General features: G+C 41.7%; 1 protein-coding gene and 1 long non-coding RNA gene across 2 annotated transcripts in view; one reads left to right on the top strand and one right to left on the bottom strand.

The window, feature by feature from the left end:
- Positions 1 to 273: 273 nt before the first annotated feature.
- LOC105603633 (uncharacterized) lies at positions 274 to 845 on the bottom strand. Its single transcript, XR_001022879.4, has 2 exons — positions 678 to 845; positions 274 to 484 (listed from the first exon to the last, which is right to left on the bottom strand). It is a non-coding gene; the product is annotated as an uncharacterized LOC105603633 (long non-coding RNA).
- A 422-nt stretch (positions 846 to 1,267) lies between these two features.
- PPM1L (protein phosphatase, Mg2+/Mn2+ dependent 1L) overlaps positions 1,268 to 16,079 on the top strand; it is a 338,714-nt gene continuing 323,902 nt past the window's right edge. The window contains exon 1 of the mRNA XM_004003202.5: positions 1,268 to 2,418. Coding sequence (XP_004003251.1) covers positions 2,020 to 2,418 — 399 coding nt within the window. The 5' untranslated portion in view covers positions 1,268 to 2,019. The remainder of the gene's footprint in view (positions 2,419 to 16,079) is intronic.

The raw sequence follows: 16,079 nt of genomic DNA, 5'->3' as shown, positions 1-16,079 counted from the left end.
CTTTTGAACACAATGATCTCATTCATTTCTACTTATTTTCTCTATTTATCATGTGGAAAATACCATAAAGTGCAAATTAGAACAGAAGACCTGTCAAAAATAGAACAATGGTAACAATTCTTCTCATTTCCTTCCTTTTCTATGCATATGTATATAATTGAGATCATGTTGTATATATCATTGAAATGTCAAAGTTTCCTTTTTTTTCTGATTAAGATGGCAATCTATGCCATTTGTAAAATCGTTGGAAAAGTTGTAGAAAGCAGACACAAGTTCAAATCAGAAAAAGAAAACCACATACAATTTACTACTGTAGTTAATTATCGTTAACATTTTGTTGTATTTTCCTCCTTTTATTTTTTTAAAACGTAGTCGGGATCACTGTAAGTCAGGAGTGCTCGCGGAGACAGCCTCTGGCTGGGTTGGGAATCAGACAGCTTCTATTCTCGAGCGGACTGGAAGCTGCAGATCAGCACTCGTCTTCCTGGACAGGGGTAGCAACACAATATTTTCTTTTAAGGCTTCCTTCTTTCCGTATTCTAGCTGACTCTGTGTCTCTTTGTGGAAGGGTTGCGACCCCGGAAAGGCCTTCATGGCTAAGTCCCCACTCAGGGGCTGCGGCTCGCAGACGGGCCAGCCCATCCTCAACTCTTCCCCAGGTTATTATCAGAACGCACCCCCACGTGGCTCTGAGTCCTCATATCTTGCTGTTTTCTATCTTTTCTCGTCGAGAGAAGCCTTTTAGGTCCGACGATCTCTCTCAGACTCTCGGGAGATCCTGGTAGGCCTCTGTCACAAAAAACCAAGGGTCCGAGACACTCTGCCTTGCTTTGCGAGCAAGAAGTGCGTCCCTTCTCGCTTGCCTTATGCCTGGCAAGGCGGAGACCGCACTACCATGCCTCCAGCCGGAGGGGGGGACGCTCAAGTGCGACCCTCTGCTTTCCAGCTGGTAGCCGTGGCTCCCAGAAAACCACCGATCAGACCACCAGGGTCAGTTTTATGTTGTCCTGAGAGCTCGCACAGGAGGCACACAAGACCATCCACTCGAGCTCCGCTGCAGACGCACCCCTTCCCTCCCCTTCGGTTCGTCCGGACCTCCGGCAGCTGCAAGCGCGCCAGCCGCGGCTGAGCGGCCTCGGCCTTTGACAGCTCGGCGCGAGCACCTCCAGGCCTCTAGTCCCGGCTCAGGGGGAGGAGCGAGGCGGGGCGGGGCGAGCGCGCGCGGGGCGGGGCGAGCGCGAGCGGCAGCGACAGGAGGGAGCGCGCGAGCAGTGCCGATCGGAGCTGGGAGGTGCTGGGGAAAGGCAGGCAGAGCCCGGCCGGCCGCCTGCGGCTCCGCGCCGTTCTTGCTGCGTCCCCGGCTCCAGGTACCCTCGCCTCTGCCCAGGCTCCAGCAAAAGTTTTATTCTCTGAGGCCCGCCCCTGGCGTGTCTGAAGGACTCGGAGCGATTGGCCCGCTGTGCGCTCCCCTGCGGCGGTGACCAAGGGGACGTGCATCCCTCGTCCGCGGGGCTCTGGTGCCTCGCGCTTCCTCACCTGCAGATCGCTCCCGGGAGCTGCTAGGGGCCCCAGCCGAGGGGCCGCGCGGGCGCCGGCGCCCAGAAACTCTCCAGCCCACCGCCGCAGACCCGCCCGGTTGAACTTAAACTTGATTTCTCTTCCAGCCCCGGCACCCGCGACTGCTCTGCCACCGCTGGCGTCTCGGCCGCCGCAGCCGCCGCCTCACAAAGGGGCGTAGGGAGGGGTAGCAGGCGGCGGGCACCGGCGCCGGTACGCAAGGCGCTAGCCTCCGGGCCGCCGAGGCCGGGAGACAAAAGGGAAACTGCCTCTGTTCGCCGGACCGGCTCGGAGCTGCCCGATCGTTCGCCTCCCGCCCGGCTCCGTGAGCCTCCTCCCCCCCGCCTACCCTCGGCTGCTGCTCCGCCTCCCTCCCCGCGGGCTGTCCCCGCAGTGCTCCGGGACCCAGCCAGCCTTCGGGGCGCGCGTCGCTGCTGGTGGTTGGGGCTCTAGCGATAATAAATGATAGAGGATACAATGACTTTGCTATCTCTCCTGGGTCGCATCATGCGCTACTTCTTGCTGAGACCCGAGACGCTGTTCCTGCTGTGCATCAGCCTGGCGCTGTGGAGTTACTTCTTCCACACGGACGAGGTGAAGACCATCGTCAAATCCAGCCGGGACGCCGTGAAGATGGTGAAGGGCAAGGTGGCCGAGATCATGCAGAACGATCGACTAGGGGGGCTCGACGTGCTGGAGGCTGAGTTCTCCAAGACCTGGGAGTTCAAGAGCCACAATGTGGCGGTGTATTCCATCCAGGGTCGGAGAGACCACATGGAGGACCGTTTCGAAGTTCTTACGGACCTAGCCAACAAGACGCACCCCTCTATCTTCGGGATCTTCGACGGGCACGGGGGCGAGGTAGGAATTCTCTGAGACTTTGAGTGTGTGTGTGTGTGTGTGTGTGTGTGTGTGTGTGTGTGTGTACTACAGGACGTTGTGTGCGCAGCCGGTAGGACTGGGTGCGAGGGGCGTGGTGATGACCTACCTGGTGGTGGGTTGGACAGAGCCACTAGTTCCAAATGTGACCAACTTGTCAAAAACTCTTCCAGATCCAGACCTTTTGTACAGAGGGTCCTATGCGGGGGAGGGAGGGTAACCTATAACCTATTTCGTGCCTCATAATTTATGAAGTTTTTCAAGGCCAGAACGCAGCAAATGACTGTGCTAGTTTTTCTGGGAGAGTTAATGGTTTCTACTGTCAACTTTGGTCCAGGGCCTCAGCGCCCCTGTTATGTTGGGTTGGAACCCGAAGTAGGCACAAAGAAGGAATAAAGTATCTTTGATTTTCGTTAGGAAAAATATAACATCTGCAGATACGAGTCAGTGAGTGCTTAGTGAGGACGGAGGAAGCTGTGATTCCTTTCCATCTCCTTCCAGAGGAGAGACCCGAGGGGGCAGCGCTGGGCTCCTTCCCAATTCCATTAACTTTGCATGTGCAGTCCGGCCACTTGACAGCAGCGCTTAGCTTGCCGGCTGCTTTTAGCTGGATCGAGGCGCTGGACCTAGGTCCCTCTGGCCTTAGAAGAGGTGGCAAAGCCCGCAGAGGTAGCGATGCCCAGATTTCACCACTGCGAAATTCCCCTAGCCGGCGTGGGACGGAGACGTCTCTCTGCTTCTAAATTCTTTTATTCCGGGGTTCATGCGGGAGCAAGAGATGACGTTAGAGGTTCAGGTCCCTCTCCAGAACTTCTGCGGCATCCTGATTGCTTGCCCGGGCTCAGATTTCCTGGAGGTCGGAGCGAGAATTGGCATTGTTCCTTGGGCAACGGCCCAGGCGAAGTGAGTGGTAAACGTCGTTCAGCCACCCTCTCTCTAAATCTGGCAGTTTGGAATGGAGTTTCACTGCTGCACACTTTTTTGTTTTTAAGCGTACTTTCTTACTCATATCCCCGCCCCTCCCCGCCACCTTTGCTACTCCTTCATCACTCCCTTCCACCCCATACTCCCTTCCAACCCTCCCCTCATTCTCGTCTTGGAGCTTATGGTCTCTGGGTGGGCTCTAGCGGGAATTCTCTTTTAAGCTTGTTCTTCCTGGTGGCTCAGATGGTAAAGCTTCTGTCTACAATGCAGGAGACCTGGGTTCAATCCCTGGGTCGGGAAGATTCCCTGGAGAAGGAAATGGCAACCCACTCCAGTATTCTTGCCTAGAAAATCCCATGGATGGAGGAGCCTGGTGCAGGCTACTGTCCATGGGGTCGCAAAGAGTCGGACACGACTGAGCGACTTCATCTCACCTTGTTTTTGGTGAACATGAGAGAGCTCTCAATTGGTTGTCTCTTTTGGTACCAAGTCACTTCAGCCAACACTCTGCTAATCTTTACAACATATTGCATCTACCTGCCTGGTAGAACCAACTTTGCCAGGAATGACAACTTACTAATAGTTGGAAAGTTTATTTGGTAGAGCTGAAATAAATTTTTGCGATTTTTCATCCACCCTAGCCCTTTCTGTCGGAGAAGGCAATGGCACCCCACTGCAGTACTCTTGCCTGGAAAATCCCATGGACGGAGGAGCCTGGTGGACTGCAGTCCATGGGGTTGAAAAGAGTAGGACACGACTGATCGACTTCACTTTCACTTTTCACTTTCATGCATTGGAGAAGGAAATGGCAACCCACTCCAGTGTCCTTGCCTGGAGAATCCCAGGGATGGGGGAGCCTGGTGGGCTGCCGTCTGTGGGGTCTCACAGAGTCCCACACGACTGAAGGGACTTAGCAGCAGCAGCAGCAGCAGCCCTTTCTGTGTTCTGTGTTTCAAAATGAAGTTTTCTCACGGATTGTAATTTTGTAGCCTCTTATATAGTTTGGGGTTCTTTTCCTTTGAGTGGGTGAAAGGTGTGAAGTTAACTGAGGGAAGGGCCAAGATGTGAAGTTAATTGAGGGAAGGGCCACTGTGTACTTGGGTAAAAACATATCTGAAGGAGGTTGCCAATATAATGACTGATATGTTTCCTGGTTTGAGTCAGAATGTCTATATTTTCATTTTATGTCTTAAAAAAATTTTTACATTTATTTGTTTTAATTGAAGGATAATTGCTTTACAGAATTTTGTTGGTTTCTGCCAAACATCAACATGAATCAGCCATAGGTATACATATGTCCCCTCCTTCTTGAGCCTCCCTCCCACCTACCTTCCCATCCCATCCCTCTAGTACAGAGCCCTGGTTGGAGTTCCCTGAGTCATACAGCAATTTCCCGTTGGCTATCTATTTTACATATGGTAATGTAGATTTCCACTGTGCCTCGATTCTTATAAATCATTTAATAAAGATTATGTTTATTATATACTTTTACATTAAAATTGTTGGCAGGTCTGATTCTTGTCTTAGAAAGTACAGTTTTATTAATTTAAAGGTCTAGATGTAGCATTAATGTTGTGAAACTCTGGGCTGTGCTTGTCTGGGTGTGCTGGATTGTTATGTTTTGAACATGTCAGTGAATGGGGTGTTTAAAACTTTTCTTCCAAGTTGATATTCTAAAACTTAAATGTTGAAGACTCCAACAGATTTCAGGTTGAAAAATTCAGTATTATCTTCTGGTAGATGTAGCAGTCAGAAAAGGGCCATAATAAATGCTTCTATTTAATTGGAAGTATTTTACCTGTATAAGGCTTTTCATTAAATTTTTAAATAATAAAGGAGATCATCGTTAGCCAGACTATGAAATGAGTTTCATTGTGCCTTCCATTAAAAAGTTTGCTGTTTGCAAAATAATAAGTATTATCAGCACACTGAAAAATAGAATAATTGTTCTCTGTATGACATTGTACAGACTGTAGCCAGTTCATTCATTTTGGCTTTGTTTTAGGACAAAATAAATTTATAAAAAGGAGTTATTTAATTGCTATTGGGAATGTGATGGCAAATAATATTAGGTAGCTTCTCTCTTGCTTCTTTCATTCAAAGAAAATCTCACCATCTAAATCTTATCTTTTGTGTGGTTTAACGTCTTTAATATTCACCAGAGGAGGGTGCCACTGTTTGATTTTGGTATGGTTGATAGTTATCACCTTTCAGAAAAGAGGAAGCTTTTTCTGAACTCTGTATATAACTATGTGTTGTCTGTAGTGTAGTATGGAAGATAAATGAGGAATTTAATTTATTTATAATAATTCAGACTAATAAAATAGGCTACTAAAAATCAGGACCCATCTTCAATGGTAGTGCTTTTAGATATAGAAAGAACCTCAGCCACCTTGTATATCTATTTCATTCTGTTTTTTAGATGGTATGTTTACTGATGGCAGGAGAAGCTGTGACTTTCCTAAGACTGCGTGGCTTATTCAAGGCCTTTAGTTTGATAATCTTTATATTAAACCAGTGGATAAATTTATTGCATATTTACCTAGGTAAATAGATATCACATTAGGGATACACTGATGAATGAGATACAATTCCTTTCCTCAAAGAGTTTCGGTTTGGTGAGAGAGAGAGACCTGTATACCAGGAATTATAGTTATGGTGTGCTTGAGGTTATAGTTAGGGTCTTATCGGAACATTGTCATTTTAGTCAAATTGGGAGGTCAGAGGCCCTGGGAAAGACACCTTGAAGCTTCTTTTACTGCAAGGTTAAATGTATAGGTTTTCAGTCCACTCTTTGCTTTAAACTGTCTGTGACCTCGGGCAAGTTTGCTTAAGCAACTTTATTTGGGAAGTTTTAGTCTGAAAAATATGGATAATAATGCATGTGGGGTTCACCTTCATCAGTTGTTTAATAGCCTATCTAGAAAAATACTTGATGGCTAGAAGGATGTGGAAGAAGAAAGCTTAGAGACAAAGAAGTCCACAGTATCGGGGCCACAGTATTCAACAGAAGAAAAGAGACTGTACCCATGAAAGCCACAACTTTGATCACTAGAAAGTTGTATATTGGATATAGATTAGGTATGTACCAAAGTCTCTAGCACTGCTTGTTCTAACTTTTGGTGAACCAATTATTTATTTAGAATTTCAGGTATCCTACCATTGGGGAAGTAGCATCCTGACTTCAGGTGAAAATTTTCTGATGAGTAAAAAGGAATATTCTTTATGATTAATTGGTAAATTGGTATTCTGATTTGCACTTCAGCCTCTTATGAGTTAAGTTAACATGAGTTAGTTCTCTTGAGTCTATTCACTATTTATTTTTGACAAAGCTATGTCTCTGGACTTGTTATGCTGAGGACCAGACCCAGAATGGCTGTGGCTCCTAGATGGATGCTATCTTAATGAGCCATGTTTTTTTTTTTTTTTCCTAAGAGTTTCTATGGGTCGGCTTCCTCACTTGATGCCCTTGGGCCCTTGAGACATTCTGACCACCATACTATGGGTAGATGGTTGACTCTATGTGTGTGTGTCTAAAGTCAAGGCAATGAGTGTTTTGCTGTATAATGCAAATTAAAGCAACAAAAAGGAAAAAATGTGTAGATTGTATCAACTAATGTGGAAAGGTTATTTTAAGATTATAAAATACTGTTTATGTAGGAAAATTGTTTTTGGCACTTATCTGTAATTTTTATTCATAGGCGAAAGGTGTTTTTTGTTTTTAAACTTTTTATATTAACTAGAAGAAATACCACTGATCCTTTGAGGCACTTTTTTCAATGTTCATGGCTGAAACTATGTAGAAAAATAATTGTTATGTACTCTGTATGCTTATGGGCATTACTGTATTCAAAGTCATATATCTTTGTATCATACAATTAACACACAATTTGGCCAGTGGTTTAAGCTTAGAGTTCCACACATGACTTCAGAGAGAAGCTATACTTCAGATGCTTGTCAGAAGCTATGGTCTTGGGGCTTAGCGCTTCTTAGAAGCTCAGAAGAAAAACTGCTTATGAAGGGTTGCCTGAAGAATATATACAGTCTGGTTCTTTAGATCAGTGGTTCTTAACTTTTCTTAAGTCATGCTTCTCTTTGAAGATGTTATGAAACTATAGACATATCCCCCAGAAAAATGTACATGAGCATCAAGTTTTGTTTATAATTTCAAAGAGAATTGGATGCCTGAAACCTCTGGATTTTAGGTTTAGTCTAGATAGAATAAAATCTGTTTCTGATAGATCTAGACCTGCAGGGAGCAGTGTACCTCGGGTGCCCTTATCACCTTCTTCTCTGTCATTTTGTATGTACTGATGCGTGTGCTGGCATTTGCCTGTGAGGATTAGTATGAAGGATGGTCTTCCAAAATGCTTTGACAGATCAACTGCAGGATGTCATTGAGGACTTTGTTACATTAGATGGTTTTCTCTTGATAAGGACCAAGGGAGGGAGAGTTCACTGAGAGCCTTTTGTTTTTATCATAACGATGCTGAATCATGATTGGGTTATCTTGTGTTTGTTGGCTGTCAGAAGTGTTAGAGCCAAACCCCTGACCTACCTCTAGCAAGAGTGGAGAATTTTATTAATTTGGTACATCAGCTGAGGCTTACTCCCAGGAAACTTTATATTTCCTACATTTACTTTTCTTTTGTCCCATTTTTCTCTTTCTCCTTTTAGATATGCCAGTTTATCTTGTGGTATATGTGTTTATGTGTTTCATTAGATATTTCTGAAATAAGACATAGTAGTTCCAAATAAATAAATTATAAGTGGCACAATGAATGATCTGCTTTTCAGACATTACTGCTGCTGTTAGTAAATGTTGGACTCCCACATTATTGACATGCTAGAAGCCTGTAGATTTAGTGTGGGCAAATGACTTATGGTTTAAGAGAAGATTCAGATTGTTTTGGCTTTTAATGACACATTAACCTTTCCGCCCCCAAAGAGGGAGGCACTTTCCCTTTAATAATCCACCCCTGTCCTGTGCTCAGTGGCTGTTTGTAGGTGAATGTAAGATCCTGACTGCTGACTTTGTTGCATCTTCTGAACAGATTGTTTAGAAATTCAGTTTAATTAAACATGCATTTTCTGTAGTCTGTGGCTTGTGGCAAACAAGAGTTCTGTTCTCTGTGATTCTATAGTCAGTGCATTCTCTGCCCTCAGGGAGCATTCCATCTACTTGAAGAGATAACTAGCAGAACTACAAGATGCAGTTGGACCACCTGCAAGAGTGCTGGCCTGACTAAGGGAGCTTGGGGAGTCCTGGAAAATTTTGTAAAGGAACTGACATTTGACTGTATCTTCCCATTTTAGTGCACAGAGACTGGGTGGAGGGAGAATGAAAAGATAACTTTACAGGTGAAAGAAAAAAGTGTGAAAGTGGTATAGCCATAAAATGCAGGCACAGTAGAAGAAGGGCAGGTGGCTCTATTTGTTTAGAGCAGGCTTTCCCCATCTGCTGCGATCTAGAAGCCCACACATTTTCTTCTTTATTTAAATACCTTCTATTTTATGATATACTTTATATTGCTTTTTAGATCATCTGTTTTTTAAAGTTAAGTATATTTGTTTAAAAAAGAAACTTCATATCAGCACTGTGAGTGGAAAACCCAGAAAATGAAATTCTTGGCCTCCAACCTGCTCATAAGCTGTCTCCATCTTGATGGAGTAGAGTGATTCTGAAACAAGCTCTTCTCTTAGTCTCTGGTTACCTCTAGAGTCCTTCTGTCCCCCTCCCCTTGCTTTTTATGAGCAGAAAGGTGGCTTTTAAAGTTTAGTTGTTGGCCACAATTTGAAGTGAGGCAGGCTGCTTGTTCCCTTTTCAGGTGGAAGGTGCCTCTGGTGAGGCCACTCTGTGAGGAGCCTTGATTTGGAACAGCTTTCTGACTCATGCGACAGATAAGATTTCATGTGTAACATACCTCCATGGGGAACCCAGAATTATAGGCAGTTTACAGCGTTCTAGCGGAAATTCCATCCCTGTTTCTATTGCAGTTAAGTGAGGAGATATTATAGGAATAAGCCTGAATCCTTTCTAGCTTAGTTTAAAAAGTAAGTAGTTCATCAGTTTTGGTACTTGAGCCATTATTGGTCACAAATTGTGATTACTTACAATGACAAGATACACAATGACAGCTGTGCTGGGGCTCACGGTTGAGGAGTCTTCGCCTGGACTTTGTGGTTTAAACAGGTGAGGAGCTGGAGATGCTGCTGGAGCTGCTGTCAGCCCTGACACTGAAAGTCACACTGAGGAGCCTGGGTCATGTGCTGTGGATAATGGAGAACCGTAGATATTTTTGAGCAAAGGAATGGCTTTTAAATCCGTGGTTTCCTAATCCCTCTAATCTATATATAGAGGATTGATTGGAGAAGGAAATGGCAACCCACTACAGTATTCTTGTCTGGAGCATCCCCATGGACAGAGAAGCCTGGCGGGTTATAGTACATGGGATTGCAAAGAGTCAGACATGACTTAGCAACTAAACCACAATGAAGAAATAAGATGGAAAGGGGGTGTGTGTGTGGCGGGTGGTGTCAGTTGAGGAAAACTGGGCCAGAGCAGAGAAGACGAAACCCTGGGGTGTGGGTCATTGCTGAAGAGGGGGAAAGATGAACTGGAGACCCTCTGAAGTATTGAGGCTGCTGCCAGCGTACCCAGTGTGGCACCATTGACATGAGAGATGGCAGCTGATAGAAGAGAAAATTTGGGCAATAGTGAGAATAGTGTGAGTTTGCCTATAAATTTTTTTTGATTATCTTTAGACATTTTTTGAGATTCATAAAATGTTTGTTGACTGTTTAGCACCCCAATTTGTAAAACGTTATTTCTGTCATACCTTATCTAAACGGACACATTTTAAAACAGTGAAAATAGGCATTATATATAATATCGGATTTATTCAAGTAGAAAAGCACTTATTACTGTTTTACTTTTGTTACTAGGAATAATTTAGGTTTTATTATGAGGTATAGCTTTTCTAAGACTAAAAATCAAGAGGATATCTTTATATATCATAAATGATTTCATTTCACTGACACTTATTTTAAATTTAAAAATATGTATATCATCCAGTCTCAGATGAAAATGTTTCCCAGGCTCTATCCAGTTTAAATGTAAGCACATAATTCAATAGGGACTCAGATTTTTAAAAAGTAATATTTTAATTTGGGTGTTAATATTTGAAGCATTTGTTTTAGTCTTAATTTCTATTTTGATTTTGAACTACTTCAGTAATATATTTTTGTGGTTTAATTTTTATTACCATTTTAATAGTTCTATTTAATAAATATTAAAGTAAATCAGGAAATTAAACACATTTAAAAATAATTTTAAAATTATAAAAGTAGTATGACTACATGATTGTATAGAAAAAAACATCACTCCAAATTTCATTATTCTGTCACATTCACTATTATGATTTTGGTGTATTACTTGCTCATCTTTTTTTATATGTTTTTAAAATATTATTTTACATTGTTATAATGATATACATATAGTTTTAAATCTTGGCTTTTTTCCCACTTTGTATAGACTCAGTTATTTTGCTCCACAATTCTTTGTTATATTTCTAATGTAGCTTTTAGTGATAGAGTAATATTTTACTGGATATTTGATGAATTACTTAGTTGCTTCCTTATTGGTATACATTTAGATTCCTCTGACTTTTCACCATTATAAACAGTAAATATGGTTGTAATAAGTATTGTTGTGCTTTTACTGTAGTTTGGGTCATTTCTCCAGGGTGGATTTCTAGAAGTGGGATTTCTGGATCAGAGAAGAAGTGAAGAAACCAGTATTCATGGTAATAATAATAATAATAATAATAATAATGGTTGACAGTTATTGAATGTATATAATATTCCAGGGAGTATTTAAGGTACTTTATGAAAGTGACAGTGTTAGTTGCTCAGTCCTGTCTGACTCTCTGCAACCTGAGTCCTCCTGTAGTCCTCCAGGTTCCTCTGTCTGTGGGATTTTCGAGGCAAGAATACTGGAGTGGGTAGCTATTCCTTTCTCCAGGGGATCTTCCTGGCACAGGGATTGAACCCCAGTCTCCTGCATTGCAGGCAGATTCTTTACCATCTGAGTCACTAGGGAAGCCTAAGTACTTTATATGTATTATCAAGTTTTAATGATCATGACACTTTTTTGAGGTAGGTACTGTGTTATCTACGTACATAAGTAGAAATTAAGGCTCTGAGAGGTTAAGTAATTTGCCCAAGGACTGTCCACAGCTCCTAAGTGGTGAAACTAGGATTTGAAACTGGAATTCAAACTTAGAGCTTTTACCTCCAAAGCCTGTGCTGTCAGTTTCCAGTTGAAGCTCTACAAATCTTAAATTTGGGCAATAAAGTTCAGATAGCATTGTTAGGGGGACACTGCCTGGTTTTCTCATGTTGGTAAGAGATGGAGTTTATTTGAAGATTGTGTCCCTGTGTCCCGTGACATGCTGCTTTTGAAAACTCTATGCTGGTACCTTGGTAGGTAGATTTTATAATTACCTGGGAAAGTCCTGAAGTTAAAGAAATTAGGGGTTAGAAGTCAGAGCAGGTGGTGACTCACGCTTAGTCTTTCTGAGCTACTCCCCTTCTTTGCTGGCAGAATCTCTGTCCCACTACAGAGAATCCCTAACATTTTTGCCTCTTAGCTCATGAAAGGCTTCTGTAAGCATTCTCAACAAACAACAATGATTTATATTTTATTTTATTCTAAAGTACCAAAGGTTTGAATTTAGAATAAGTATGTAGGTTTATGTGTGTGTATATATTTGCATAGTTTCTCTTTAATACTCTTTTATACTGAAGCACAGTTTTTTTTTTTTAGAGGACCAATAACTTCCTAATATGTAAATGATTGTTAATTTTAAAGAGCAAGGTAGCATTTTTTAATTTGTTTTTAATACTGAGTTGGTATGTTTAGTTTGAGTAGGTGCTAAGTCTTATGTTTCCATCCCAGAAGGCTCCCTAAAACTTTGTTCTCTTAGTTGGCCTTATTTCAAGCCGAGTCTTTGTGATAGATATAATCTGTTTTTAATATAAATCTTCAAAGGCAAAGTTTAAGTAAACAAAGGAAGATAAAGATAAAGATAAGAGTGGCTCTGTAGTCCCCTTATAGCTTTCTTTCATAGTTATAGGCCCTCCCTTGAAAAGTTCAAAGCATTTAAAGTAAATATTCATATAGAGAGAAACCATGCATTCTGATATGTTGATACTTTCAATAAAGTTGAGGTCTGTACTTTGAGATACTATGCTTAGAAAGTGAAAATATGATACTTTACATCTGAAAAATAAATCTATAAAAGTCTCACTTGCTTGGTCTCTCTGGGGAATTTTTTCCCCCTTTGTTTAGTGAGAATGGGACCCAATTTAATGGAACTTCAGCAGCCTCCAATTTTTTAAGAATGAGAGAGGGCTTTGGTAGTTGAGTCTGTTAAGGAAAGAAGAGACTTAACTTTCCTCCATTCCTAGAAGACAAGGAAGTTCCTGTCAGCTACTGCAGATGGACCACCCAAAGGTAAGTTTGGTGCCATTGTGTATAATTGTGTAAGATGTAAACTGTATAATGATGCCAGGTAGAGAGACACCCTCTTCTGTGTGTACAGTGGAACTGTCTGTTTCCCAAGCTAGGTATCTGTGGGCCTGTAATCACCTTAGAAAGCGTGCCTTTTAAAAATTTCTGTAAAAGTCACCATAAAAATAGGCTAGTCTTCTGAGACTCACATTCTTTACCATACCATCCATCCTTGTTTTGCTCCTGTGTGAGCAGGTGACAGATAATCTGTATGTCTTAGTTTGCTAAGCCAAGACCAGTTATTCACCACACATTATGCCAGCAAACTTTATGACCTCCCTGGAGAAGTAAATACTTATTTGCGTTTGCTTTTCAGAGTTATTGGTCATTATAAATGTGAATGGGGATTTAATGCCCTATAGCTATAAATCTTAAATATTTCAAATGGTGTTTTTTATAGGACAGTCTATATTTAGCATTAGCAGTAAAGTTTACATCTATAAACGTTAAGAAATTTTTATTCTCTTCATTATAGAATTGCCAGAGAGTAGAAACTGTTTTATTCTGATACATATATACTGTTCTTTTTAATCTACTGAGTGGTTTTGTTTGTCTTTTTAATTAAATAGATTAACTCTTAGTTAAATTAGTCACTGACATTTTCTAGCCAGTAAGGCTCTTAACAGACACTGTCAGGATTTTATAGAAATTGAGACATAGTAGGATTTCGATCATACTGTTTGCCTTTTTGATCCTTAATATGATGAGTTGAATTTGCTGTAAGAACTGATTTGCCTATGTGTATGATAAATATAACTGTCCTAGAATTTGGGATTAGGAAGTTTTTAGTTCTTTTTTATTTTAACTCTCAGATGTTTTTCTAAATTTCTGCTTAGAAAGAAGATAAATTTTCTCTTTAGATAGGCTTGGCAGAGATAGCGAATTGTCATATAATCCAAATATAGTGCCTAAAGCTTCACAGCTACATGGATAATCTATTTTTAAAGACTTTCATCAAGGAGATTTCACATTGTCCCTGGAGAATTTTTGTCTCTATAATCCTGTCTCAGGAAAATCATCTTTATATGTGAATTACATTCTGTTGGTTTAAGTGTATTTCTTTTAGTCTGGCCTCAGTGGAGATAATGTAGGATTAGGTTGTTACAGTTCATAAATCAGTAAGATTAAGGTAATCAGAAATCTCCTTCCCCTGTATTAAACAGGTACATCAAATTTATGGAAGAAGTATTCATCTTGGAAAAAGGAGATACAAGATAATTTCAACCAAAGACAGAATGGTGTTTCCAGATAATCAATAATACCTCCTCTTTGTTAAAGAGCCAGTTGGGCAATAAAGGAAATGTCCTCTTCCAGGTTTACAGATTGGCTGGTTTTGTCTTTCATGTTCATTGTCAGAGACTTAGGCTGCAGCAGAAGTAAATTCAAGCTACACACCTAGCTAGCGCATTATTTGGAAGTTTTTGGTTGTAGGTGGCATAGAACTCAAGTGGAAGCAGCTTAAACTCCAGCTTTATTTATTATCTCATGTAACAAATGTCCTGGAACTAGGTGTTTCCAAGGTTGGTTGATTCAGTAGCTCAGTGACTTCAAGTCTTTCTATAACTACATCCAGAGACGTGAAAAAGAAACTGTACCTGTCCTGCATTCTTAAAGCCTGAGGAAAATCTATCTAGAAACTACCGCTCACATCTCCTAGGCCAGAATTGTTTCCATGGCTCAACTGGGAATGGGCCATGGAAAAACTATCACCATGGTGATGAACTCTGACCCAATATATTTCACCTCAGTTCTGGAGAAGAGCCCAGCCTCCTCTGGAGATCATGGACAGCCTAGGAAGGTGAACAGGCCTGAGTTTTGTTAGCTAGAAGAAAGGCAAGTGGGAAGGGTTGTTGGTTGGGCCACACACCTGGGAAGAGGGTTCAGAGAAGGTGGCCTGGAACATTTCTTATCTACACATTAGCAACCTCATTGAAGAAGGTTGCTATGAAGTGTGTAACACTGACATGAAGGAAAAAGTTAGAAGACTTTAGAAAAGGGTAAACCATCTTATTTTCAAATTGGCTTTAGGATGGTTTTGCCTGGAAGGAAGCCATGGTTCCAGAGGAATGGGTGAGTGCTGGAGCAGGTGGGCAAGTGCTGGAGCCATCTTACCCTGGTACCTTTGCCGGTTTTGGTGAAGGTTGTTCTCCCCCCCCCCCCCACCTTTGAGATTTCAAGAAAATTCTTGCTCTAATTTCTACGACATGTCTTGTAAGAAAACTGCAGCTGATTGTGGAAGAGTCCCGTATGGAGGGAGTTAGGTCCTAAGTTGGTTTAAAAATATAAGATCACGTATAGCCAAAATGTCTTTGGAATGATAGAGAGGTTGGTGCCTATAGAGACATAGAGAATGGTGTCTATAAGTTGACTATAGAGAATGGTGTCTCTGATGTTGTACTTCTTATTCTGTAGAGCAGTATCTAGGTGTATGTGCTGTGCTGTGGTTAGTTGTGACACCATGGACCATTGCCCACCAGGCTTCTTTGTCCATAGGATTCTCCAGGCAAGAATACTGGAGTGGGTTGCCATTCTCTTCTCCAGGGTAATTCCCGATGCAGGGACAGTACCCAGGTCTCCCACATTGCAGGCTGATTCTTTATCCTCTGAGGCACCAGGGAAGCCCAAATCATGTATAGTATAAAGTATGAGATGGAGAAGGAAATGGCAACCCATTCGAGTATTCTTGCCTGGGAAATCCCATGGACAGAGGAACCTGGTGGGCTGCAGTCTATGGAACTGCAGAGTTGGACATGACTGAAGCGACTAAGCATAAAGTATAGGATGTGCATATAAAATATAGTTTAAGGTGTTTTAAGTGATAAAAAAGAGTATCTTGAATTTGTGTAGATTTGTAAATAGTATCATTTCACTGTACCTTCTGTAAGATAATAGGATAAGAAATTGAAGAACGTTTTGAGATTTTCAAGTGACAACAGGAATTTATTCTTTTAGAGAGAGAGAGTGTGTTATATATTTCTGTGTGATCACTTTGAGAAAATCTAGTTTTTTAAGTTTTAAAAATACAAAGCAGAATAAACATCTGGTTTTATGGAGTCAGGTTGAATTTATCTCGATTATTTTGAAAGTCGGTTTTAGAACGATAATTATAATGCCATATTGAATACTTTATTTTTAACCTAAGTGC

The sequence above is a fragment of the Ovis aries genome, chromosome 1 (genome assembly GCF_016772045.2).
Source record: "Ovis aries strain OAR_USU_Benz2616 breed Rambouillet chromosome 1, ARS-UI_Ramb_v3.0, whole genome shotgun sequence".
Lineage (NCBI taxonomy): Eukaryota > Metazoa > Chordata > Mammalia > Artiodactyla > Bovidae > Ovis > Ovis aries.
Note: the sequence above shows the minus strand (reverse complement) of the source record. Positions and strands in the feature narration are given on the sequence as shown.